This window comes from Sorex fumeus, unplaced genomic scaffold, assembly GCF_029834395.1.
Source record: "Sorex fumeus unplaced genomic scaffold, SorFum_2.1 ptg000036l, whole genome shotgun sequence".
NCBI classification, from domain to species: domain Eukaryota; kingdom Metazoa; phylum Chordata; class Mammalia; order Eulipotyphla; family Soricidae; genus Sorex; species Sorex fumeus.
Window position 1 is genome coordinate 7964356 of NW_026606093.1, and position 25744 is coordinate 7990099.

General features: G+C 39.5%; 1 protein-coding gene across 2 annotated transcripts in view; it reads right to left on the minus strand.

Moving 5' to 3' along the window:
- Positions 1-25744, minus strand: part of GXYLT1 (glucoside xylosyltransferase 1) — a 69516-nt gene that overhangs the window by 22787 nt on the left and 20985 nt on the right. For both annotated transcript variants that reach the window (XM_056117793.1, XM_056117792.1), the window contains 5 exons: positions 24550-24721; positions 20523-20648; positions 8499-8750; positions 2641-2764; positions 1991-2163 (listed from right to left, as the gene is read on the minus strand). In XM_056117793.1, coding sequence (XP_055973768.1) covers positions 1991-2163; positions 2641-2764; positions 8499-8750; positions 20523-20648; positions 24550-24721 — 847 coding nt within the window. The remainder of the gene's footprint in view (positions 1-1990; positions 2164-2640; positions 2765-8498; positions 8751-20522; positions 20649-24549; positions 24722-25744) is intronic.

Below are 25744 nucleotides of genomic sequence, written 5' to 3' on the forward strand. Positions count from 1 at the left end.
GCCTGGCAAGCTCCCCGTGACGTAGTCGATATGCCAGACACAGTAACAACAAAGTCTCCAATGGAGACGTTACTGGGCCCGCTCGAGCAAATTGATGATCAACGGGAGGGCCTTTACTTTACTTTACTTTACTTAAGCTTCTGCAAAGTGAAAGAAATCTGGTCCAAACAAAGAACAAATGAGGCATTTTTATGGAACACATAAAAATATGTTCACCATTTTCATTAGGGAAACACAAATCAAAAACAAAATCAAATCAAAACAAATATGAGAATGATATTCAAGAAACAAGTGTTAAAAAAGGGAACCCAGGGGGCCGGAGCAATAGCACAGCAGGTAGGGCATGTGCCTTGCACGCAGACAACCCAGGTTCGATCACTGGCATCCCATATGGTCCCCTGAGCACCGCCAGGAATGTTTCCTGAGTGCAAAGCCAGGAATAACCCCTGGATACCGCAGGGTGTGACCCAAAAAGCAAAATAAATAAATAAATAAATAAAATAAAAAATAAAAAAGAGAACCCTTATCGATGGACATGTAAATTGGTATAGCCATTATGGAAAGAATTATGAAGATTCTTCAAAATATTGAAAGTAAAAGCTCCTTATGATTCGATTATTCTGCATCCTGGTATATATTCCTAGACATAAAAACCCCAATTCACAGAGATATATGTACTCCCATGTTTACTTACTGCAGCATTATTTACAATAAAACTGAAAAAAAAAACCCCTCAATCTGCCCACTGACTACTGGATTAAGAATGCAGTAGGTAAAGAAAAGAGAATACACTGTTATCAGAACAGGTGACAGGGGAAATAACCTAGGAGGTACTGTGAAATAAGTCAGAAAGACAAATACCACAGGATTCCATTCATATGTGATCTATGGACACAAAAAACAAACTGAGTACAAAAATAATGAACTTTTGGACTATAAAAAATCTCAAATATGGAGGGTAGAGAGAAAGTGGAACCCTAAAACAGAGGAAAGTACTGAAACAAAAGATCCATGTGTTTCAAATGGTAACCACACTGAAAAAGAGAACAAAAGAAATCCCGCAGGGCCTGGGGATTGGCAGTGGCTCAAAAGCGCTAAAGCTGTAAGTTTAAGTCCATGAGCTCACTTCCCAGAGCAAGTTAACTGTGTGAGCACCACCTGGAGAGCGAGTGGGAGGTCAACCAGTAGTCACGTACATACCCGGCATAGTGGCAACAGCAATAAAAGGAAGGCAAGGTTATTTTAAATAAATATTCACTTATTAAAAGAAACAAAAGATGGGGCTGGAGCAATAGTACAGCAGGGAGGGCATTTGACTTGCACACGGCTGACCCAGGTTTGATCTCTGGCATCCCATATGGTCCCCCACTGCCAGGAGTGATTCCTAAGCAGAGCCAGGAGTAACATCTGAGCATTAATGAGTGTGGCCCGAAAGGAAAAAAAAAAAAAGGAACAAAGTAAAAGGGGGGTGGGGGGGAGACTAATCTAAGTAACTTCTAAACAGTACTAAAAATACACTCTGGCCTGGGGCAGGGGAGAAAAAGGAAAACTAGAAAGAGAAATAAATTCTAAACTCTTGCAATTCTTTTACTAGTTTCCCTTTTTCATAGAGAGAGGAGTGGCGGTAATGTTCCATTTATATGATGAAACTTTTTGAAATACAAGTTTAGGAAACAGGAATGAAAATGGATGAGGAAGTGTACACAAGGTGACTGTGTGTCTGTTTACATTTCCCACTATGGCACTGAAAGAGCTCAGAAGGAAAGGTATCCTGGTATCAGTAAACATGCCTTGCACCCAGATTCCACCAAGAGAAGCCACAGCTTCTTTGAGAGCTAATTTTAGGAGCATGGAAGACATAAAAAAGGTGACATAGTACAGTGGGTAAGGCACTTACCCACCAAAAATGGCCCCTAAGTGCAGAGCCAGGAATACGCTCTGAGCACTGATGGGAGTAGCCCGCGCTCCCCGCCCTAAAACAAGTGCTTACATTTCTCAGTGCCTCATAAATAGCTCTAAACGCTGGTTGTTTATCATCATGGTAAACACCCCTGTTTCCATGAAGAATAAAGATTCCTTCTTTTTCTGCTTCTAGGCAATTGCTTCCATATATGCAATGATCTGGTCGATAATTCCATTGACAGGGAAAAACAAAAAGGCTCTCTGTAAAGAAAGACAAAACGATTAAACACTAATTCCACAAAATAAACTTTTAGAAAAATTTTAAGTTAAAAGCATATACAGAACAAGCTAATATTTAAATTAGTGAAAAAAATGTTTTCCATAACTTTTTATTTTCAATTCTTCAAAAAGCTCTTCCAATTAAACATTTAAGCAGTTTCATTCTCTTTTTAGTTTTTTGGAGGTCATGCTCAGAAGTGCTCAAGGGTCAATCCTCGTCCTGCACTAAGGAATTACTCAGAGGACCATTTGGGATGCTGGGGATCAAACCCAGGTCTAGCACATGCAAGGCAAACATCTTACACATATTGTACTATTTGCTCTGGTCTCCAAGTTTTGTTCTGTTAACATATACATCAGTAATTAATACAATCTAAAATCAAACCTTTTTACTCAATATGATCTATGAATGTTCTTTAAAAAGCAACTCCAAATAGTAAAGAAAATATAAATGTTTACCTGGATTATGAAAAAATATGATATTCAAGAGATCTTGATCACCCCAAGTGATGTTTAGTTTGTATTTTTTAAGCAAGGGCATAAGTATATCTCCCCATCGTAGTCGTACAGTTGTCATATCATTCTGTGGATAAATATATTTAAATGATCTTTAGATTCCCACATTTAAAATGTGAGCACACAGTGATAGTTCCTCACTCTTCCCTTACCAATTATGAAGGACCAATAAGGAAGATGGTTACAAAACCAAATGACATGTAATCAACCTTCAGTTGATAAGACTAACAGATGACTGTATACCTAGTACTGTAACTGTGACATTATCTAAAAATACAGAATTTTGTCTCTAATATGTACACATACTACCTGTGTCTAAGTAACAGAGTTGCTGAGGATCATGCCTGTTAATATAAAACTAAATAACTAAAAAGTACTTGAAATGATATTTAGCACAAAATATACTCATTAGCAATTATTATTGTCATTATCACTAATTATTTCACAGACTGATCTGATCTTTATAATTGAAATTTCAGAGATCATTTGATGCTGATAAGTAAAAACACACAAATACATATAAAGATAAACACAAAAAATATGTTTGATAATTATGGAGGAAAGAGATGAGATGCAGAAAGTTATTATTTATATTTTACAGTGCATAATTTTCATGAAAAATTGGCCTCTTTATCACAGATTTCCTGATCAATATCTATTAAAATATTCACTTGCTTCCTCATTAACATATTAAAGTTTTCTTTGTATTTATTTTGCAATTTTAGATTAGTTGTTGGGTATATTGCCCATCTTACCCTTAATTAACTGAGACCTTTCTTTTTTTTTTTAAAGTGCTGCTACTTGTACATTAGAAAATTCAAGAAAAGAACTCTGCAAAGAAGAATATAAATGACCAAGTCAAAGAATATCTGTTAAGGAAAATAACCGGGTTCCACCTAGTGATATATATGGAGTGTCTACAACTTTTATCATCCCATGGAAGGGATAATTAGGATATGTTTGGTTGGATGTACTGAAGACTTAATTCCAGGAAACAGGTATTCATTTCTTGATGCCTTTAGAGTTAAAAGAATGGGGAGATTGAACTAACCCATCTTGAAGATTCTAACCTTTGCTACCACAGATTAACAACTGGTCTAGAATTTACCCAGTCCTGAATTCCAGCTAACCTGGAAGGCTGCCAACCAATACTGTCTTCACTAGAGGTCTAATGTGCTACTATTACAGAAAGAACACCAGGGTTGCAGGAAAACAGGTTTATTTTTCCTTCGAAAAGTAGTTACTTCTGTGTTTTAATTTTCAACCCAGACAAATTAATCATGTACTCTTTTTTTTTGGGCAGGGGGGCTATTTATCTTCAGGCATGCCACCTGGCTGTACTCAGTGACCACTCCCAGTATGCTGCCAGGGAGATTGCTCCCAGTGTGCTGAAGTGGACGATGCTGCTGGGGCTCAACCTCACGATGGTGATCCAACAGGGGTACCCCACATGCAAAGTATCACACTAGCCCTTTGAGCTACTCCCCACCCTCAAACTACATGGTTCTGATATCTTCAAGTTTCTTATAATCAATACTCTAACAGCCCTGCATTAAAGCTGGGCCATCTTTACCATCTATCCGTGAGTCCTCTGTCTCTTGGTTCCTTTGCTTGGGAGGCCTGGAGAGGTGGCTCTTGGCCACTGAATGTATGTACACGCCATGCACCCCACATTCTGAACTCACAAGTACTTTGAATATAAAACTGTACAATGATTCAGGAGGTTTGAAAAAACAGACAAAATTTACTTTACAAAAACAACAGAGAGGGGATATGAACAAAGACAATGAATAGAAAAGTATTCTCAAAATGCTTTATTCCTATTCCTGTGTTTTTCTCAAACGTCAAAAAAATATCCTAGTAGGTGTTCAACACTGCAAAATCAATCATCAACAAAATACTAGGCAGTAAATTAATAAGTGTCTTAATCACTATGAAGCATAATGAGAAGCAAAATAACAATACATTATATTGAACCTAAATGTCATGAATAACGGCAATGATCAGTAATAGCAATGCAAATTAAAAATTAAACAGTCATGTTCCTAAATGAACAGTGTATAATAGCGTCTAATCACCTGATAAGAACCAGAGGGCAAGATTCACAGATATGTATAAAACACCTCTGGCTGTTGAAAATATGTCACAGGCAAAAACTAAAGAAGGGGAGAAACTGTTAAAGTATTGAAGATATGTTTCAACAAGTAAAAAATAATTATAGATATGAATGATAGCTCTATTTTGAATCTCTTTTACAAACCAAGGATGTTAAACTATCTTTTTGTAGTACTAAACTTATTCTTTGTAATACTAAACTTCTTATAACTATGTAAGTTTCAAATAAAGAATTACTGAGAAGCGACATTATTCCTTAGCAGATAATCTTATAGCACCATCTTCTGGTATGTTTCTGCGCTTGAAGTCTAACAATCTGGAAAGAAGCAGCAATAGCAAAGATTACAGTGGCTTCATTAATACACTCAATCATGGGAGGCAAAACTAATTGAAATCAAGACTTAAAAAAGGCTCAAAAAACTTAAATACATAGACAGCCAACAGCTTAGAAAATCCGTAGCCCTGAAACCTGTTTTGTAAAAAAATAAAGGAGATTCTATAAAAGACAAGATAAACTCCATTTTGCAAAATTGTCCTTCAAGTTGTTGTTTATTTTTATTGTAGGGGGACCAAACTGCTGTGGTCAGAGCTTACTCCTGGAAGTGCTTGGGGTACTGACCATGTGGTGCCAGAGATCAGAGCTGGGTCAGGTATGCACAATACAAGCAACTTACTCACTCAACTACTGCTCCGGCCAAATTTCAGGTGAGAGAAATTTTATTCTTTTGTTTTTTGTTTTGCTTCGATGCCTTGTGGTTCTTAGGGCCTACTATGGCTCTGAACTGAGAGATCACTCCTGGATCGGGGAACCACATGGAGTGCTGGGATTGAACCTGGATCAACCATGTGCAAGGCAAGTGCTGGCTGTGCTCAGTGACTACAGTTGTAGCTCAGTAAGTTGTTTGCATTGCACATGGTTGACCCAGCTCTGATTTCTGGCACAACATGGTTAGTGCCCCAAGCACTGCCAGGAGTAAGCTCTGAGCACAGCAGAGTGAGGTCCCCCAACAACACACTACACAATTTCTCCTGTGGTACGCCAACAACACACTACACTATCTCTCCTGTGGTCCCCCAACAACAACACACACTATCTCTCCAACCCCCTAAATTATTTTTTAATTCTCCACTCCTCACTCTTAATAAATTGCATATCTGCAGAATTTATCTATTTCATGCAATTTTTAAACATATTAGCAAATTCTGATTTATCAGAAGATAGAAGAAAAATGTCTGACAAATATGTGAATAGAAAGATATATTCTTATCATAAAAATAGCCCTTAATTCTTAATTTAGTCCTAATTAGATGCAAATGAATAAATACTAAGTCTATACGCACGTAAACTTCAGAATCACTATTTTAGCTAACATTTAAATGCTTAATGTTAAGCACTGTAAGCACTGTCCTCCCACTGTTCATCAATTTGCTCTAGTGGGTACCAGTAACATCTCCGTTGTGACACTTCTTGTTACTGTTTTTGGCATATTGAATATGCCACAGGGAGGCTGCCAGGCTCTGCTGTGTGGGCGGGATACTCTCTGTAGCTTGCCAGGCTCTCCGAGAGGGACAGAAGAATTGAACCCTGGTCGGCCGCGTGCAAGGCAAACATCCTACCTGCTGTGCTACTGCTCCAAGCTCCCCGTGGCATATTCGATATGTCAAAAACAGTAAAAACAATTCTCACAATGGAGACATTATTGGTGCCCACGCGAGCAAATTGATGAATGGGAGGACAGTGCTACAGAGCTACAATGTTAAGCACTATCAGTACTTTAAACAGATCTTGTTTATAAATAAGTCTGCTTCACATTAAAAAGAACAAACGCAACCAGTGCTGGCGTGGATGTGGGGAAAAAGGGACACTCACTCTTCACTGTTGTTGGGAATGCCCACCAGTCCAGCCTTTCTGGAAAACAATATGGACAGTCCTTCAAAAACTAGAAATCAAGCTTCCATATGACCCCACAATACCACTTCTCGGAATATATCCCGAGGATGCAAAAAAGCACAGTAGAAATGACATCTATACCTGTATGTTCATTGTAGCCAAAATCTGGAAACAACCAATCATGTCTGCCATGGAAGCAGGGGGAGGGTGGGAAGGGGGGGGTATACTGAGGATATTGGTGGTGGGGAATGTGCACTGGTGGAGGGATGGGTGTTTAATTATTGTGTGATCGTAACCCAAACATGAAAGCTTGTACCTATCTCATGGTGATTCAATAAAATTAAATAAATAAATAAGCCTGCTTATTAGACCACTGACCACTGTCCTCCCGTTGTTCATCAATTTGCTTGAGTGGGCCCAGTAACGTCTCCATTTTTTTTGAGACTTGTTGTTACTGTGTTTGGCAGATTGAATACATCACGGGTAGCTTGCCAGGGTGCGGGCGAGATGCTCTCGGTAGCTTACCGGGCTCTCCGAGAGGGGTGGAGGAATCGAGCCGGGCTGGCTGCGAGCAAGGCAAACACCCTATCGGTCATCTCTGTTTTACTTCTTGACAGATGAAAATTAAACTAACTTGGTAGTGGCTAAAAAGTGCACAAATTATAAAGCAAAGACAGGCAAATAGTTTGACTCCAAGAAATTACAACCTACAGTTACTTAGTCAGCAAATATGACTCATGGACACTGGTGAATAGTATATATAACACACATAGAGAATTGTGTAAATATACTTAATATAAAAAATTTTTATATATATTGTGTGTATATATGTATCAAGAGAATTATGTGTATATATACACACACATATACATATACACACATATATATGCAATCAGAGAATTTAAGTATCTTGACTCATTGATTCTCAATTTCAAAGGGATGAAAACTGCAAAGACTTTTTTATTGTGATAGCCAGTGATCAGGAAGTCTGACTGAAGGTCCAATGCTCAGGCCAGTGAACCCTGAAAGCGTTGGGGAGGTGCTGGACTGGAACTCAGGTCCTGTAGTGATCCCTGTGCCATCTCTCCAGTTCTACATGCAGGAACTTTTAAGTTTTACAAAAGGACCAAAACTGGGGCTGGAGCAATAGTTCCCTGACATCACATCTGAGGGCCTACTATGGCTCTGAACGCAGAGATATCTAGTCCCGGAGCCCCACCAAGAGTGATCTCTGGGCACAGAGTCAGAAGTAAGCCCTGAGCACCACCATGTGTTTTCCCAAAATAGAACACAACACCAAAATATCCAATATTTGTGTGCTACTGATTCCTTTACCCCTCATAAAAGCCCTCTGGTTTCAGGATTGTTTGATATAATCTTCATTTTACAGATGGGAAAACTAAATCTCAGAGATGTTCAAGGTTCCAGAATACTAAGTTATGTCTAGGAGTCAACTAACGTATCATCAGGTTCTAGAATCTATGCTTTCCCAAGACAAAGCACACTTTGGATTCAAGTATTCTATACCTGCATGCTATAAAATAACAACTGCTGCTTGGAATAACAACCTAGAAAAAAGATGTCATGAGTGCATTATTTTATTTCACTGTAATTCCATCTCACTTGATTTATCACAATGCTCTAGTAAGTAAATTATTAAGAAAACACCTTTCTTCTATTCTAGATTAAGTGGGAAATCCGAACAGTTAAACCTACTTTTTAGTAACACAAAACTAAAAGGGAAATCTAATATTTTTAGGATAAACAGAGACATGTCAACCTTTATCATTCTTACCTTGAAATACTTTCTTCTCATTCGAGTCATATTCATCAGCATAACTCCAGAGTTCACTCCAGTTTTCCCATAGTATGGATGTCTGGCAAAGCGATTATACCATCCAATTCGAGGTTCTTCATGCTCTGGCGCCATTGCAGCAATTTGTGTGGAATTAAACTTCTTCAGTAAAGACCAAATATCATCAACAGGTCGTAAGAAAAGGATGTCAGTGTCGACATACAATAGCGAGTCAACTTCCTTCAGGATTAACTATGAGGAGAGAGATTTTAATCTTTAACTACAATTCAATATATTTAATAAAAACTATAAAGGACTTTGAGGATGAAAAATACACATAAGAGATAAGCTAATTTATATTTTCCAATATCGTAGCACTGTAGCACTGTTCTCCCGTTGTTCATCGATTTGTTCCAGCGGGCCCAGTAATGTCTTCATTGTGAGACTTTGTTGTTACTGTGTTTGGCATATCGAAAACGTCACGGGGAGCTTGCCAGGCTTTGCCGTGCGGACAAGATACTTTCGGTACCTTGCCGGCTCTCCGAGAGGGGCGGAGAAATTGAACTTGGTTCGGCGGGTCTGCCTTGTGCAAGGCAAACACCCTACCCGCTGTGCTCTAATATCGTACTTTTCCTAAATGTCTTATTTTTTACAACAGGTAAAGGTAAAGGTAAAGGCCCTCCCGTTGATCATCGATTTGCTCGAGCGGGCCCAGTAACGTCTCCATTGGAGACTTTGTTGTTACTGTGTCTGGCATATCGAATACTCTCGGTAGCTTGCCAGGCTCTCCGAGAGGGGCGGAGGAATTGAACTCGGGTCGGCCATGTTGGCCGCTTGTAAGGCGAACGCCCTACGTTACTGGGCCCACTCGAGCAAATCGATGATCAACGGGAGGGCCTTTACTTACTTTACTTTATGTGCTCGCTTCGGCAGCACATATACTAAAATTGGAACGATACAGATTTTTTACAACAATGTATATAAATTTTATGATTATGTTAACTTAGTGAAGCAAAAAAAACTCAATTACTAATAATTGAAATAAAAACAAAAAACATTATCTTCAATGATTAGTAAAAAATGCCTCATCAGAAAAAATTACTGTAAATACGTAAATTAACATCAGAAGTCCTAATGACCCAAGATAAACACAGAAATAAACCCATACAAATGAAGATCTTCTTAAAACTTTCCTTTAGTTCAGAACAATAATGACTGGTACTTTTACAACCTTTTCTTCTTAACTAATTGTAGAGCCTATCCAAACCAACTCCTACGGAGTCTATGCTTTTATTCTGTGCTGTCTGAAAAAAAAAAATGCACACTTATATTGAAATTCATCAAGAACTTTTTAATGTAATTTACAGTAGTTCAATAAAACAAAAAAAAGCAGAATTTTTTTAAAAATGTACACTTAACAAGGGTGCAGATTTTTCCTTTCTGAAAGATAAATTCCTTTCTGAAAAGTATATTCCTTTCTGAAATGTTAAATCTCCAACATTTGCCCTCTTTAGGAATTTACATGCAATTAATATTTTGTTTCTGTCTCATTACAGATTTTCAAATCTGACTCCTACAATTTTAGGTTACTTATCTCAGAGTGAGCTGGAGCAATAGCACAGCAGGTAGGGCATTTGCCTTGCACATGGCCAACCCGGGTTCGATTCCTCCAACCCTCTTAGAGAGCCCAGCAAACTACTGAGAGTATCCTGCCCACACGGCAGAGTCTGGCAAGCTCCCCGTGGCATAACAGATATGCCAAAAATAGTAACAAGTCTCACAATGGAGATGGTACTGGTGCCCACTCGAGCAAATTGATAAACAATGGGAGGACAGTGCTACAGTGCTATCTCGGAGTATCTACGACTCCGTGATTAAGGTAAAAAAGTTTGATTCTGATTCTGCTCCTTTCCAAACTCAGTCATGACATCACTTAAAGGAGAAACTGAAACCACCCATCTCCTTCAGGCTCCCCCCAACCATATTCAACTGACTGAATAAATACCAGCCTGGTAAAGGAAATCTGACAGCTGACTACAGAGCCCGAACAGGGAAGGTTCACTTGCTCTGAGATTAATCAAAAGGGTATCTGTGTACATATCTACATGCATTTCTCTCTTCTCATGCGCACAAGAGAGGGGTTGTTTCTAATATCAAGATTCTGTTTCTGTATCATATTACATGCATTTACTACTAACTTGTTTGCAGACTAGCCAGATATTACACAAAGCTCTAAGTTTACTGTTGGAAGCCACTGCCAACTGATTATGAGACGGAAGGCTAATAATAACCACAGTAGCATTTTTCTAGTTTATTTTAGAGGACGAAGTCTATACCATTCACTTTCATTCTTCTAATATATTTTTTAAATAAAAACTGAAAAAGTTTAAATGAAGCATAAAATTTAATTAAATTTGGTCCAAAAGATGCAGAATTAAATTGGACAACAGAACAGATTTCAAATATTTAATTAAATGTTTACAACTTTATCTATGAACTTAATCAGATCTTGCAAGGAAGTGATCCAATAAATTTCACATCACATTATTGAACTCAATAGTGCAGAAATAAAAAAAGGAACTACTCATCATGCTTTTTTCAACATTTCCCCCAAGTAATATATTTAATATCTTTCATGTTTAATTTCTAACTCCCATGTCAGACATTAAACTCTTTGAAAACAAGAAACATTATCTGCTCCTTTCACTTCACATATCTAGAAATTTGGTACAAACTATAATACAAATTTGCTTGGCAGAAGACAAGCACACAAATGAATGTGCAATGATTCAACATTAAATTTTTTTTAACTTATAAGGCTTATGAGTCTAAAAGTTAGAATTTTCCCTTCTCGTAATTACTGAATTATGATTCAGTGATTTTTGAAAGGAAGAGATCAACAAAAAATATCCTAGGATCTGAAAGTTTTGTATGCACAGCAATGAAGATACTAGCTAGGCAGCTTAAAATTTTGGTTGCTGCTTTTTGTTTCAGGGCCTTCCTCAATTGTGCTCATGGGCTGTTTTCAGTGCGCAGGGGTCACTCCCAACAGTGCACAGGAGACCGCGCTGTGGTGCTGCTGAGGATCACACCCAGACAACGCTGACCTTCAGAGCTATCTCCCTGCATCCTTAACTTCAAATTTTGCTGGCATCTTGGATTTGATCAATTATATTCTTGAAACACTAAAAAGTAGCATTAATCTGCTTAATAATAATAAGCAACTTAAGTTTCTTCCAATTGTTCACACTTTCAGATACCTATGAGCATCATATACATTTCTTTTTTTTTTTTTTTTTTTTTTTTTGCTTTTTGGGTCACACCCGGCGATGCTCAGGGGTTACCCCTGGCGGTGCTCAGGGGACCATATGGGGTGCTGGGAATTGAACCTGTGTCGGTCATGTTGGCTGCGTGCAAGGCAAACGCCCTACCCGCTGTGCTATTGCTCCAGCCCCACATTTCTACATTAAATATTACAGTAGTACTGCTGATTACTCTAAATTTTAAAACCACAGGGAAATCACAGGTCAAGCTTGCTTTGCAATAGGTGTACTTTTTTAAAAAAAAAAAAAATCTGTCGGCTGGAAAGAGTATAGCATGCAAGGCTTGGTAAGGCGTGCATACAGATGACATGGATTTGACCCCTGGCAAAACATATGGTTCCCAGGGCCCACGAGGAGTATTCCCTGAGCACAGAATCTGGAGTAAACTCTGAGCACCTCTGGAATGGCCACAAAATCAAACTCTTAAGAGCTGCCGTCCCTCTCAACAGGTCTGTGGCAGCGTCTGCGCACCCCACCAGCCTGGGGGCACCTGCCTTCACTTCCCTCCCTAGCACCAGCCAAACTAGCCTCAGCCCCTCTCAACAGGTCTGCGGACAAGTATCTGAACAGGCTGGGGTGTGGCCGCCACTGTAGGGGCGTGGCCTCCTAAAGTAGGTGTGGCCTTCTGTGTGGCGGGTTATATTTCCCACTCCCAGCACTTTCAACTCATATCCCAACCTTCATCACCTAATTCTGTGGAAAACATCCTGGCCACCTCAAACACAATATGACAATAATCCACCGGCCTACTCCAATTCCAACAAAAGACTAGTGTATGCAAGAAGTTGTATAAGCCCAATATAAAAGAGCACCTCCTCCAATGATTCACTAGATGCCTATCATAAGCCACAGAATAATGTCTAAGAGGAAGGACGTATCCTAGAAGGGGAGAAGGGTGACCACCATCGACGAACCTTATTCAGAATCTTTTTTGGCAATACGAGGGAACAGTGCTAGTGAACTTGAAGGTTTTACCTCTATACAACCAAAACAGCATGAGGAAACAGCGCAAATCTCCACTATGAGGAGAGGACAAAGAAAAGAGTCTCGAATCCTCAACAGGGGTTACCCACTAATACGATCTCTCTGATAAAGAATCCCGAGATGAAATGCTGAGGATGTTCAAGGAACTCAAAGAATCAATGGAGCAGACATCCAGAAAATTAAAGTAAAAAATAAAAGTGGAAAGGATAGCCGAGAAAACACAGGAAGAAATGAGAGCAGAAATAAGAAAGCTACAAAAAGAAGTGTCACGTCAGGCCTCAAGGGATGGGGGTGGAACCAGCCCTTTCCTCCCCACCCCAAAGAGACTCCGAGTCGCTGACCACGAAGGGCCTCTATGGCTCCTGATCAAGCTGCTTAATGGTCATGATCCCAGAGACTCAGGAACAAATCTCAGAATCCAGTGGCTTTTGGCAGAAATGCGTTCAGACCCCGCAGTAGGTTACTGTCACTGGGCCACTCCAGGGGGGAAAAGGGTGCTGTCCCTCCACCTGCTCCCCCTAGGCGGCTCGGTGGCCACCATCCTCCAGAGGCCACTAGACAGTCAGGTTTGGGCCTGCAGTGATGAGACACACGGGGCCTCACCACATGGGGGTGGATCCGGCCCTTTCCTCCCCACCCCAAGGAGACCCGAGTCACCGCCCATGAACGGCCTCTCTGGCTCCTGATCAAGCTGCTTAATGGTCATGATGCCAGAAACTCAGGAACAAATCTCAGATCCCACAGGTTTGGGCAGAAATCCCTCAGATTTAAGTGTTAAAATTTCGGAATTTCAAAATCACGTGGCCGCTACCCACAGAACAACATATGTTATTCTTAACCAGCAATAGAAAACAAATTGCCTACGGCTGCCTTTTCAGCACATCTGAGTGTTGGGGTAAAATCCCAAATAATAATGGTGGGTCACATTCAAAATATTGAATGTGATCAAAGTAGCGAGAGAGAGAAATGTGGAAATCATCTGCCCCACAGGTAGGGGGAGGGTGCAGGATGGGGGTATACAAAGTTTTTGGTGGTGGAGAATGGGCACTGGTGAAGGTACAGGTGTTTCACTGTAGACCGAGACTTAAACCCGAAAGCTTTGTAATTTCTCTCACAGTGATTCAATAAATAAAATTGTAAAAAATGAAAAAAGGAAGTGTCACTAATAAAGGATTCAGTGGATGAAATAAAAAAAACTCTGTGGGTGCCCTCAGCAGTAGAATGACTACAGCTGAAGACAGAATTAGTGAGCTGAAGATGAGCAGCAGAAATCATATAGGCAACAACAAACAATGGGAAAAGACCTCAAAATAACTCTAAGGCAAATCAGAAAAATAGGGAATGACTTCAAGAGGAATAACATTAGAATCATCGAAATACAAGGACAGGGAGGCAACTGCAATGAAAAAGCCACAGTGAAAGAAATCATTGCTGAAAAGTTCCCAGAGCTAGAGAATGCAGACATCCAGATCCAAGGAGCCAGAAGGGTGCCAGATAAAAGGGACCCTAATAAGAACACTCCAAAGCATATGATAGTAAGAAAGATGGATGCCGTGTATAGAGACACAATACTGCAAGCAGCAAGGTCACAGAAGGAAATCACAAACAAAGGAGCACCCCTTAAATTCACCAAAATGAGTTTAGAAGGAACTTTCCTCAAGATAGTCAAAGCCATGTATGACAAACCTATGACAAGCATTATCCTCAATGGGGAAAAACTAAGGGCCTTCCCAGTAAGATCAGGGACAAGACAAGGATGTCCACTCTCAACACTTCTGTTTAATAAAATGCTAGAAGTACTTGTAATAGCAGTTAGGCAAGAAAAAGATATTAAGGGCATCCAGATAGGAAAGGAAGAAATCAAGCTCTCACTATTCGCACATGATATGATACTGTATCTAGAGAATCCTAAAGCCTCTACCAAGAAGGTACTAGAAACAATAGACTTTACAGTAAAATCTCAGGCTATAAAATCAATACCCAAAAATCCATAACCTTCCTATACACAAATAATGAGACAGAGGAAAAAGACATGAAAACAGCTCTCCCGTTCACACTTGTGCTTCAGAAAATCAAGTACCTCAGAATCAGCCTTGCTAAGGAGGTAAAGGACCTCTACAAAGAAAACTACAAAACACTACTCCACGGAATAAATCAGGACATGAGGAAATGAAAGCATATCTTCTGCTCATGGATAGGAAGAATTAACACTGACAAAATGGAAATACTCCCCAAGGCACTATACAGATTCAATGTGATCTCTATAAGGATACCCATGAAATTCTTCAAAGAAATGGATCAAGCACTCCTAAAATTCATTTGGAACAACAAAAGCCCACGAATAGCTAAAGCAATTCTTGGGAAAAAGAAGATGGGAGGCATCACCCTCCCCAACCTCAAACTCTACTACAGAGCAGTAACAATTAAAACAGCATGGTATTGGAACAAAGGCAGAGCCACAGACCAATGGGACAGGGTGGAATACCCCTACGCAGAACCCCAAATGTATGAACATCTAATCTTTGATTAGAGAGCAAGAAATGTGAAGTGGAGCAAGGTAAGCCTCTTTAATAAATGGTGTTGGCATACATGGACAACCACGTGCAAAAAAATGGGCTTAGACTTCAACTTTACACCATGCACAAAAGTCCAAGCAAAATGGATTAAAGACCTCACATCAGACCAGAATCCATAAGGTACACTGAAGACAAGGTCGGCAAAACCCTCCACGATATTGAGGCTAATGGTATCTTCAAAGATGACATGTCACTGACCAATCAAGTGGAAACAGAGATTAAACAAATGGGACTGTATTAAACTAAGAAGCTTCTGCACCACAAAAGATACAGTGACCAAAATACAAAGACAATCTACAGAATGGAAAAGGATATTCACCCAATACCTATCCAATAAGGGATTGATACCAAGGATATACAAAGCACTGGTTGAACTCTACAAGAGGAAAACATCCAACCCCATCAAAAAATGGGGCCATGAAATGAACAGAAAATTTTCCAAAGAAATACGAATGGCTAAAAAACACATGAGAAAATTCTCTACATCACTAATCACCAGGGAGATACAGATCAAAACAACAATGAGATATCACCTCACACCAGAGACTGGCCCACATCCAAAAGAACAAAAGCAACCCGTGTTGGCGCGGATGTGGGGAGAAAGGGACTCTTTATCACTGCTGGTGGGAATGCCGACTGGTTCAGCCCTTTTGGAAAACAGTATGGATTCTCAAAAAATTAGAAATTGAGCTCCCATTTGACCCAGCAATACCACTCCTGGGAATATATTCCAGAGATGAAAAAAGGTATAGTAGAAGTGACCTCTGCACTTGTATGTTCATTGCTGCAGTGTTCACAATAGCCAAGATCTGGAATAAACCCAAGTGCCCAGGAATAGATGACTGGTTAAAGAAACTTTGATACATCTACACAATGGAATACTATGCAGCTGGTAGAAAAGATGAAGTCATGAAATTTGCATACAAGTGGTTCTACATAGAAAGTATCATGCTAAGTGAAATGAGTCAAAAAGAGAGGGACAGACATAGAAAGACTGCACTTATCTGGGGAATACAAAGTAACAGAATGGGAGATGAACGTTCACCTAAGAATAGTTGAGATAAGTAGCAGAAGGTCTGCTCCACAGCTTGGAAGCTGGCAGCAAATGCTGGGGGAAAAGGCAGCTAAGATAGAGAAGGGAAAACCAAATAAAGTGCGTCTGGAGGATTCACTCTGGATGCGAGATGCATGCTAAAAGTAGACTATAGACCAAACACAATGACCACTCAATATACCTCTATTGAAAACCACAACACTCTAAAGGAAAGAGAGAGCAAAGGGAATGCCCTTCCACAGACGTGGGGCGGGGTGGGGGGGATGGGATAGGGGGGTTGAGAGGGCTACTGGGTTCATTGGTGGTGGAGAATGGGCACTGATAGAGGGATGGGTACTCGATCATTGTATAACTGAAACCCAAGCATGAAAGTTTGTTAAGTCTACAACTGTACCTCATGGTGTTTCACTAATAAAATAAAAAATTAATATATAAAGAGCATAAATTTCTTTTAAAAAATTCAAACTCTAAAAAAAAAGTCTGAGTCTATCATCAGAGAGACCACCAGAAAACATTCCACTAAGTAAATAGCTAAGTAACTACCTTTGAGTTCATATGCTCTGAATTAAATGTCTGTGTTAGAATACCAGTTTAAGAGTAAACTGACCTGTTTTAAAATAAATAAATGGCTATTTAATTATGCAATCTACTTCGTTTTTTTTAATTATAAATGTAGTCTGCAACTGGAAACTGATACTGCCCCTGCATTTCTGCTGGCAGATCTTGCTCCAGTTACAATCCCAAGACCTCTATTCCTCCGTAAAGATAAAAGTTTGTAACAGCAAAATAAAGATGTAAGAAATGCAGGTGTAGCTCACTTTATAGCACTTTGCAGATACCATACTGCTTTCTTTAATATTTTTAACAAAACAGAGATTTTTCCCCAGGGAAAAATCAATTGCCTTGCATGTGTGAGGTCCTGGGTTTGATTCCCAGCACCACATTGTTCCCAACAGTTCCCAAAGTACCATCTGAAGTAGCCTCAAGCTACTTCAAGCTGGGAGTAGCCCCAGGGAACAAACATTTGTAGTCCAAAGCAAACAAGATTTGTGCTAATCCAACATCAAATATATTGGCATTTTTCCAACCTCATGTTTCAATTCCATGTCACATTTAATTAAGCTAATGTACAGTTTTTATATATAATGATACTATACACTTAAGAATTTTCAATCTTTTAATATCTGTGGACCATTGAAAACAGGAGCAATATTTCAGATAGCTTAGGCAGAAATAAAATCATTATTTATAATAGTATTTTGTGTATTAGCTGCTAAGTATTATGTTTAAACTTATACTTGTAATTTAAGTTATTTAAACTTACAGAAACTGAACAACAAAGAAAATTGCTAATATGATGTCTTGAACTTCTAAGAAGGCAGTATTTGATCCAAATAACTATGAAATCTATAGCTAATGCTTTGCTGCAGTATTTGATAACTAGAGCTGAGTTTTGGTAATGTTTTAGAATTACATGTACATCCATTTCCCTCAAAACTACAAAGAGCTATATGGACATCCATGTGGTTTCTCTGGTTTGTATCACCAACAGGGCAAAGAAAGTCTTTTTATACACAAATAGGTACTCAACAATTAATAGAACAGCTAAGTAATTAAGACATGGATATTCTTTTTCTTAGAATATCCAAAACTTATATAGTGACTGCATCTCATGTTCAAGTACCATAACAACTCAATACATCTTGATCAGGTTTTCTTCTTCATCAGAACTAAGTGCTTGGGACTGGAGCGGGTAGGGCATTTGCCTTTCACGCGGCCGACCCCGGTTCAATTCCCAGCATCTCATATGGTCCCTCGAGCACCACCAGGAGTAATTCCTGAGTGCTGAGCCAGGAGTAACTCCTGAGCATTGCCGGGTGTGACCCAAAAAACAAAAAACAAACAAACAAACAAACAAAAAAAACCCTAGGTGCTTTTCTGTGAAAGGATTATGAATCTAGAGGTTACCTTTACTCCATATTTTCAAGGTAGAAGTAATTAAAGTTTTTGAGCTTCTAACATTCAGTGTTGAAGTCAACTATTATGTGAATAATACCTTCAGACTGAGGTCAGCAACAAGGAAAAATTGTAACAAAATAGAAATGTTTCAGATTCTCTTTCTTATATGCAACTAAGCCCAAAGAACCAGTTTCTTCTTTTTATTTCTTGTTCTGTTGACCATAGTAGGCAGTGGTCACACATCAAGCTGGAGCACCAGTCACCCCTGACTCTTCATGATGTCTCCCCACAGTGCTTGGGGACCAGGAAGTATCAGAAAACAAATTCTGGTCTCCTGCATGTAAAGCATATGCTCCAGCCCAACAAGCTAACCACAGGGCACAAAGAGTCAGATTCTATTTGAATGCAAACATTTTATTTCTTAGTGTGAAAATACTGGTGTGAATTCTACAAGTTCATCAAGAATGCTAAGTATGTCTGCCATATATACAAGCACAGAAACCCATGCCTCATCCAACAAGGGCTGTTATGTGCTAGTAGAGTGCTTTCCTTCTCCCAAGTTTAAAAAGGCTTATCCCTCTTCCTCTGAATAACCTTGTCACTTCTGCATGAAGGAGATGCTAGTGTTGCAAGTCCATTCTCCTCCAGAGTATGAAAGCCCTGGAGTCCACAGTTCAACCATTAATTTTATTGATTGGCACTGTACCATCCAATAATGTTTAGTTCAGTAGAAAGCGTCTTAGAAGCTAGGTGCTCCCAACTCAGAACATAATTTCTAAGTAATTTATTTTTACAACTTACACCTGAGAAATGTCCAGTCATCTGGCAACAATACATCTACCCCAGCCTAAGATCTGATAAAGCCTTCATTTTCACTAACATCACCTAGCAAAGCAGAACAGTATGGTTAGTCGTATCAATTGACTCCTCAAACAAATAATGATTTAGTTATCACCTCTGTAGTATCTGTACCATGTCCACAATCCTTCTTTGAACGGTACTGTGCACAAGGGATAAAGCCCCTAGTTTCTGAATGGGTTGTGACCCAAAACTTCCCAAAGCAACATCAAGAAGAAACAAACGCTTTACTTATCTCTCACCCACAGAGAACAATTTCTACATTGCAGGTACTCTAGAGCAAAGCAACAAAATATTATGCCTGGGGGAGAGACTTGTCAGTTATTATCATTTTTTCCCCACTTTTCTGGTTTGTTTTACTGTTTTATCTTTCAAAAATACCCAGTGGGAGGTGTGGGAAGTTTTAGAGCATCAATCAATAGAATTTCATAACATATTATAGACAAGGACCTTGGCAATAGTCTCTACTGCAAGATGCTACAGTAAAATCAAGCACCTCTAAACACAGAACCTACTGATGATTCCTCTTCTTTTGGGAGTTGTCACACATTCTTTTATTTATTTATTTATTTAATTTATTTATTTACTGCTTTTTGGGTCACACCGGCAATGCACAGGGGTTACTCCTAGCTCTGCACTCAGGAATAACTCTCGGCAGTGCTCAGGGGACCATATAGGATGCTGGGAATCGAACCCAGGTCAGCCACGTGCAAGGCAAATGCCCTACCTACTGTGCTATCACTCCAGCCCCCAACATTCTTAAGTATAAGCTTAAGCATATCCACCAACCACCAAGCTGTGCGGCTTCTAAGCACTGATGGATATGGCCCCCCATGACACAATCACCCACATTCCTCATTACAGCCACTACTACCACATTACACTCCATAATACAGTGCAGCACAATGTATTCAATGGCAAATGGGGGAGTTGAATATCACTCTGACAGACTATACTGTAGTGCAAATATAACCTGACAAGCACTGGGACACCAGAACCTTTGTATGCCTCACAGCATGGATATCTGACTGTAGCAGACTGGTAGAGACCCAGCTCAGCACATGCTTACATCAGTTCATCGGAAATTGCTTCTATTGTCTCATTTCAACATATAGTTTATGACAGCTTCTAGGTGTTCTATGATAAATCATTTCCCTAATATCCAAAAGAAAATTCATATGTATCTGTATGTCTATTTAATTAAATATGTATGTAAAAGCAAGACTTGAGTGAAAAAAAGGACACGAAAACACCAAGGAATAAAACTTACCGGCAAAAACAATCTCTGGGAAGCACATGGCTTAAAGAGCTTTTTCCATTCTGCTGCATTCTCACTTGGAAAAGTTATTGGGTATAATGAATAATTAAACGCATGTAGAAATGACCAGCTGTCAAGCTGAAAAACATTTTTTAAAAATAGAAACTCAGTTTAGAATTGTTTCATTTTAATTTATTCCGTGAAATTACAAGCATAAAAGATAAAAATTAAGAAGCGTGTATTTTACATTGTACCTAATTATAACATAAAAATAAGTTCAGATACTTCTCACCATCTGTTTTCTTTTAAAAAGTCATAAAATTCAAGTACCATTTAAGAAAGACTCCACCATTAAGTCATAAAACACAGTGCAAGTTATAAGGCTATAATGCAAAATAGAAAATTTAGTCTTACAAGTTGTTCATGAAAAAACCAATGTATATTATGATTCTATTTTGCTAAGTTTTAGTCTTCTTGATCTATCAAGAGGTGATAAGGCGGCACTGAAGTCTCCAACTACTATTGTGTTGCTACCAATGTCCTTCTTGAAGTCTATCAGCAGTTGCTGTAAGTAACTTATGGGCCCCTCATTGGATGCATATGTTTAGGAATGTGATTTCTTCCTGATATACATATCACTGTATCACTATCTTCCTGTTGTTCATCAATTTGCTCGAGAGGGCCCAGTAACGTCTCTATTGTGAGACTTGTTATTATTGTGTTTGGCATATCGAATACATCACGGGTAGCTTGCCAGGCTCTGCTGTGCGGGCGAAATACTCTCAGTAGCTTGCCAGGCTCTCCAAGAGGGGCAGAGGAATAGAACCCAGGTTGGTCGGGTCGGCTGTGTGCAAGGCAAACACCCTACCCGCTGTGCTATCACTCCATATCCCTTGATTATTTAAAAATGGCTTTCGCTGCCCTAATCTTTTTCAGCCTGGAAGTGGGGATGGGGGGGGGGGGGGGGGAGGGAGGGAGGGAGGGAGGGAGGGGGAGAGAGAGAGAGAGAGAGGAAAAGCACCTGCCACAGAGGCAGGCAGGTTGCTAGAGCAATAATACAGAGGGTAGGGTGTTTGCCTTTCACGTGGCTGATCCGGGTTCGATTCCCACATCCCAAATAGTCCCCTGAGCACTGTCAGAAGTAATTCCTGAGTGTAAAGTCAGGAATCACCCCTGTGCATCATGGGGTGTGACCCAAAAAGCAAAAAAAAAAAAATTGAGGTAGGCAGGGGGTGGGTGGAGGGTGATGTGAGGAAACCTGGGAACACTGGTGCTGGGAAATGTGCACTGGTGGAGGGATGGATATTGGAATACTGTATTTGATTGAAAACTAATCATGAACAGCTTTGTAAGGGTCTATCTCACAGTGATTCAATAAAAAGTAAAAGAAAAAAATGTATAATCCTTTCAATCCATAAACAAAGAAAAGAAATAACATTTAGAAATCTTAATTCTGATTACATTACCACAATTTAAATAGAAAATATTTATATTCATAGTCATATCAATACAAAACTAGTTTTTAAAAAAGTGCCTAAGGCCAGAGATAATACAGGGATTAAGGTACTTGCCCTGCCCACAGTTAGCAACAATTTGATACCTGTCACCACATGTGGTCTACCAACTGCCACAAGGAATAAACTCTGGGCACAAAGTCAGGTGTAAACCACACACACACACACACACACACACACACACACACACAAACACACACACACAATATTCCTGATAAGAAAGAACATCTACTGCTTAAATACACATCTCAATACCAATTTTTAAAATAATTTCAAAAAGTAAAATAGATCTGAAATCAACAATGAATATTTACTCCTTAGTATCCTGAACGCACTTTAAGACATTAAATTGCTTTAAATTCAGTTTAAATAGTACCTATAATTATTGCTTCAATAGAAAAGTTGAGTCATCATTTTCTAAATTGCGGTCACACTCTATGGCATAAAAATGTAAGTAGCTTATGTAACTTATTTAAGATTTTTTGGGGGGGTGGTGGTGAGGAGACAGTCCTGAGACTGCAACATTTCGTGTATGCGCAAAATGCACTTTTCCACTCCACTGCATTCCTGGCACTATTCTATTTTTAAATTATAACTGTATTCAAATGATGTATATTTTTGTTATTCATAATTTTTTTCTGTTGGTGTTAAAATTGTTGAGACCATGGCTCCCGCCGTGCTCGTGGACACGCCCTGGCTGGTCCCCGACTCTCCACCCTGTCGCCGGCAGCACGGGGGCCCCCCATTCCCGGGTGGGTGCTTGTGTATATACGTATCTGTGAGCCCGAGTCCCTTTCCTCCGGGCGGCCGCAGGGGCCCGTGTGCCCAGGCCCTGGGCCCTCAGCGCCTGTCACCATACGTAGCTGTTTAGTGAGGATTGAAAATACACATGTCAAGCAGTTAAACCTTGCAAGCTCCTTAACAAAAATACCATAGAAGAGTTTAGGAGGTAAACATATCCTTAACCCAAGGAGAGTCACCCTATAAGCTTAATATATCTCTCTGTGTCCATACAAAATGACTATTGTTAACAAGTAGAATTAAGATGAATGCTTAAATGGTTACTGGACTAAGGAAAAGACAAATGCACCCTTAGATGGTATTTTGCCCTTAGGCGGATCACCTTGCTGGATAAGAATTTGTCCTGGAAAAAGCTTCCCCTGAGGGAAAGATTTTACATCTGTTGATCATATAACCACACCTATGTGTAAGTGCTACCCCCAACCCTTCATGATTTGCTCTACAACTAAGGCTGTGAGAGTGGGCACAAAGAGGAGGAATAAGGGAGTGGGTAAAACTGGAAGAAGACAGAGGGAGACTAGATTGAAATAAACTGCAACTAATGACTAACCAGTCTGGTCCTTGTTTCCTCCTTCGTCCTCCAATTGCCATCGGCCGTCAGGGGTGAGGAAAGCGGCCCCATAACACCGAGAGCAGGTGGTGAGAAAGCACCGTGGCTTCATATCTATATATTTAATACACATCCTCAAGATCCTTCATGTTTCCATCTCCTGGGAGTGATGTTACAGAAATAACAACCTGGACACAGGAGAAGAAATTGCTCCGCTCTCCCGTACCCCTTAACTGGAGACTATGAGGCACTAAGGATATTTCATGAGCTTCTTTTGTTCACAGTTATACATACTTACATATTTTATGCTTATTTTGTATTATCATTGCTTTTGTTTGTTTTATTAGTTTTCTGACATTTTCTATACTTCACTTCGAAGTCTTAGATTGGAGAATTCTGTGAGAAAGACATTTCTTTTTCCATCTAACTGGAACTTCCTTAACTTAGCACTCAACATCTGTTCACTTTCTGGTACTGTTCTCTAGAACATCATTTTTCAACCTTTGTTTCCTTCCTGTGCCCTAATCTCACCTAGTCCTACCAAAGAGCTCCCTAGTCTCATGCCAAGAAACCCCACCACTTATGTCATTTTTCCCCATGCGCTCCCTTGAAATACCTGAGGTGTACAGACAGTCATATGGTCCCTAGCTGGGAAACAGCTCTAGAGAAATCCAAGCAGAGAGCGTGCAAACTCTATGATCCATGGTCAGCAAACTCCTTGTGAAGAAACTGTTGCTTAGAAGTCTACATCTCACAGCCAACAAAGGGTAGAGCCAGCTGTCACTGTTCTGGACTAAGTTCCTACTGGTTATCACTAACTTTTGTGTCTGTCAAGTTGGCTGTGGGACCAGGTCAATTATTAGCTCGTCAATTATTAGCTCAAACTGAGATACTCTGAAGAACACTAGCATGGCAGTAAATAATAACACTGTATAATTTCAGGCACAAGCTGGGACTGGTACAAGGCAATTTGAATTATCAGGTGGAGCCATTTTTAATACTTGCAATGTTTGACATAACAGCACAAATGGAGGGCCACAAATAATGTCTCAATATTTTTATAAATTACATATAGATAAAAATATATACTCTTTTCCTGTCTCGAAAAAAAAATAGCAATCTATTTTACCATATAATCAACTATACAGTCTCGACTTAAATTTAAAATACTCACCGTGCTTTTAAAATTATCATGTAGCTGATCCTCAGCAAAAATATGGAATTGTAGAGGCCTGAGGCTGAATATGATAGCTGACTTCAACATGGTTAAAGTTTCTTCCACCCTTTCACCACAGGCAACCACAGCTAGGTGCATTCTCTCAACAGGCTGCATTTTCACACTATACCTAGTAATAAAAGAAAACCACATTTTCCAACAGTTTCAGTGAAGAACAACATGCTTACATTTATTTGATAATGGTTGAAAATGACGTTTGGGACATTTTTAACAAAAAAAGGAATGTCAAATTATAAAAAACTGAATATATTACTCATCCAGCCCATCTAAACCAAATTCCTACATTAAGAACCACACAGCCCCCAATTTTTTATTTTTCCCAAGAACGGTGTATCACTAGGACTGTTCCTGACTCATAAGAAAGAAATTATTATGCACTCAAGCATCAGGACTTAATTGTCCCAAGGAGCTCCCCAACTGAAAAAAAAGAGGACTACTGATTTAGAGGGTTTTTATTCCTTTAACTTTTCAATTAAAAATCAAAAATAAAAACATACAGGAGATGAAAAACAAATCCCAATTACCTGTCTTCCAGCTACAAAAAGTAACTGTTTGTTCTTGTTTCATCTAAAATTCTTCACCTATATCCCCTTCCATTAACCAGTGTATAATTTGGGGGGGGGGGACCTATTTCAGTTCATCCATAAAAATTTCGGTATTATATTTATATATAATATAATCATAATTAAGCCCTCTCGGAGAGCCCGGCAAGCTACCGAGAGTATTGGATATGCCAAACACAGTAACAACAAAGTCTCCAATGGAGATGTTACTGGGCCCGCTCGAGCAAATCGACGATCAACGGGAGGGCCTTTACCTTTACCTTTACCATAATTAAGCCATCTGTTTATAAGAAAAGTTTCCTCCCAATAACATTCTTCAGTGGCATTTACCAAATAATTAGAGGTAAAATCTGAGATGGGTACTAGAGAGCCAACCCAAGAGCTACAGCAAGACACTGGGTGCTGCGGGCAGGATCAGTCCCCATCACTTGCTGCCAGGATGGCTACATTCCCTGAATACTCCTTGGGTGGTTCTTGAGCTTCCTCTCTATTCCTCTCCCATCCCACCAAAAATTAAATTCTGAGACGATGTAAAACCTACTAGGCAAACCCTAACATGCCTTTTTTGG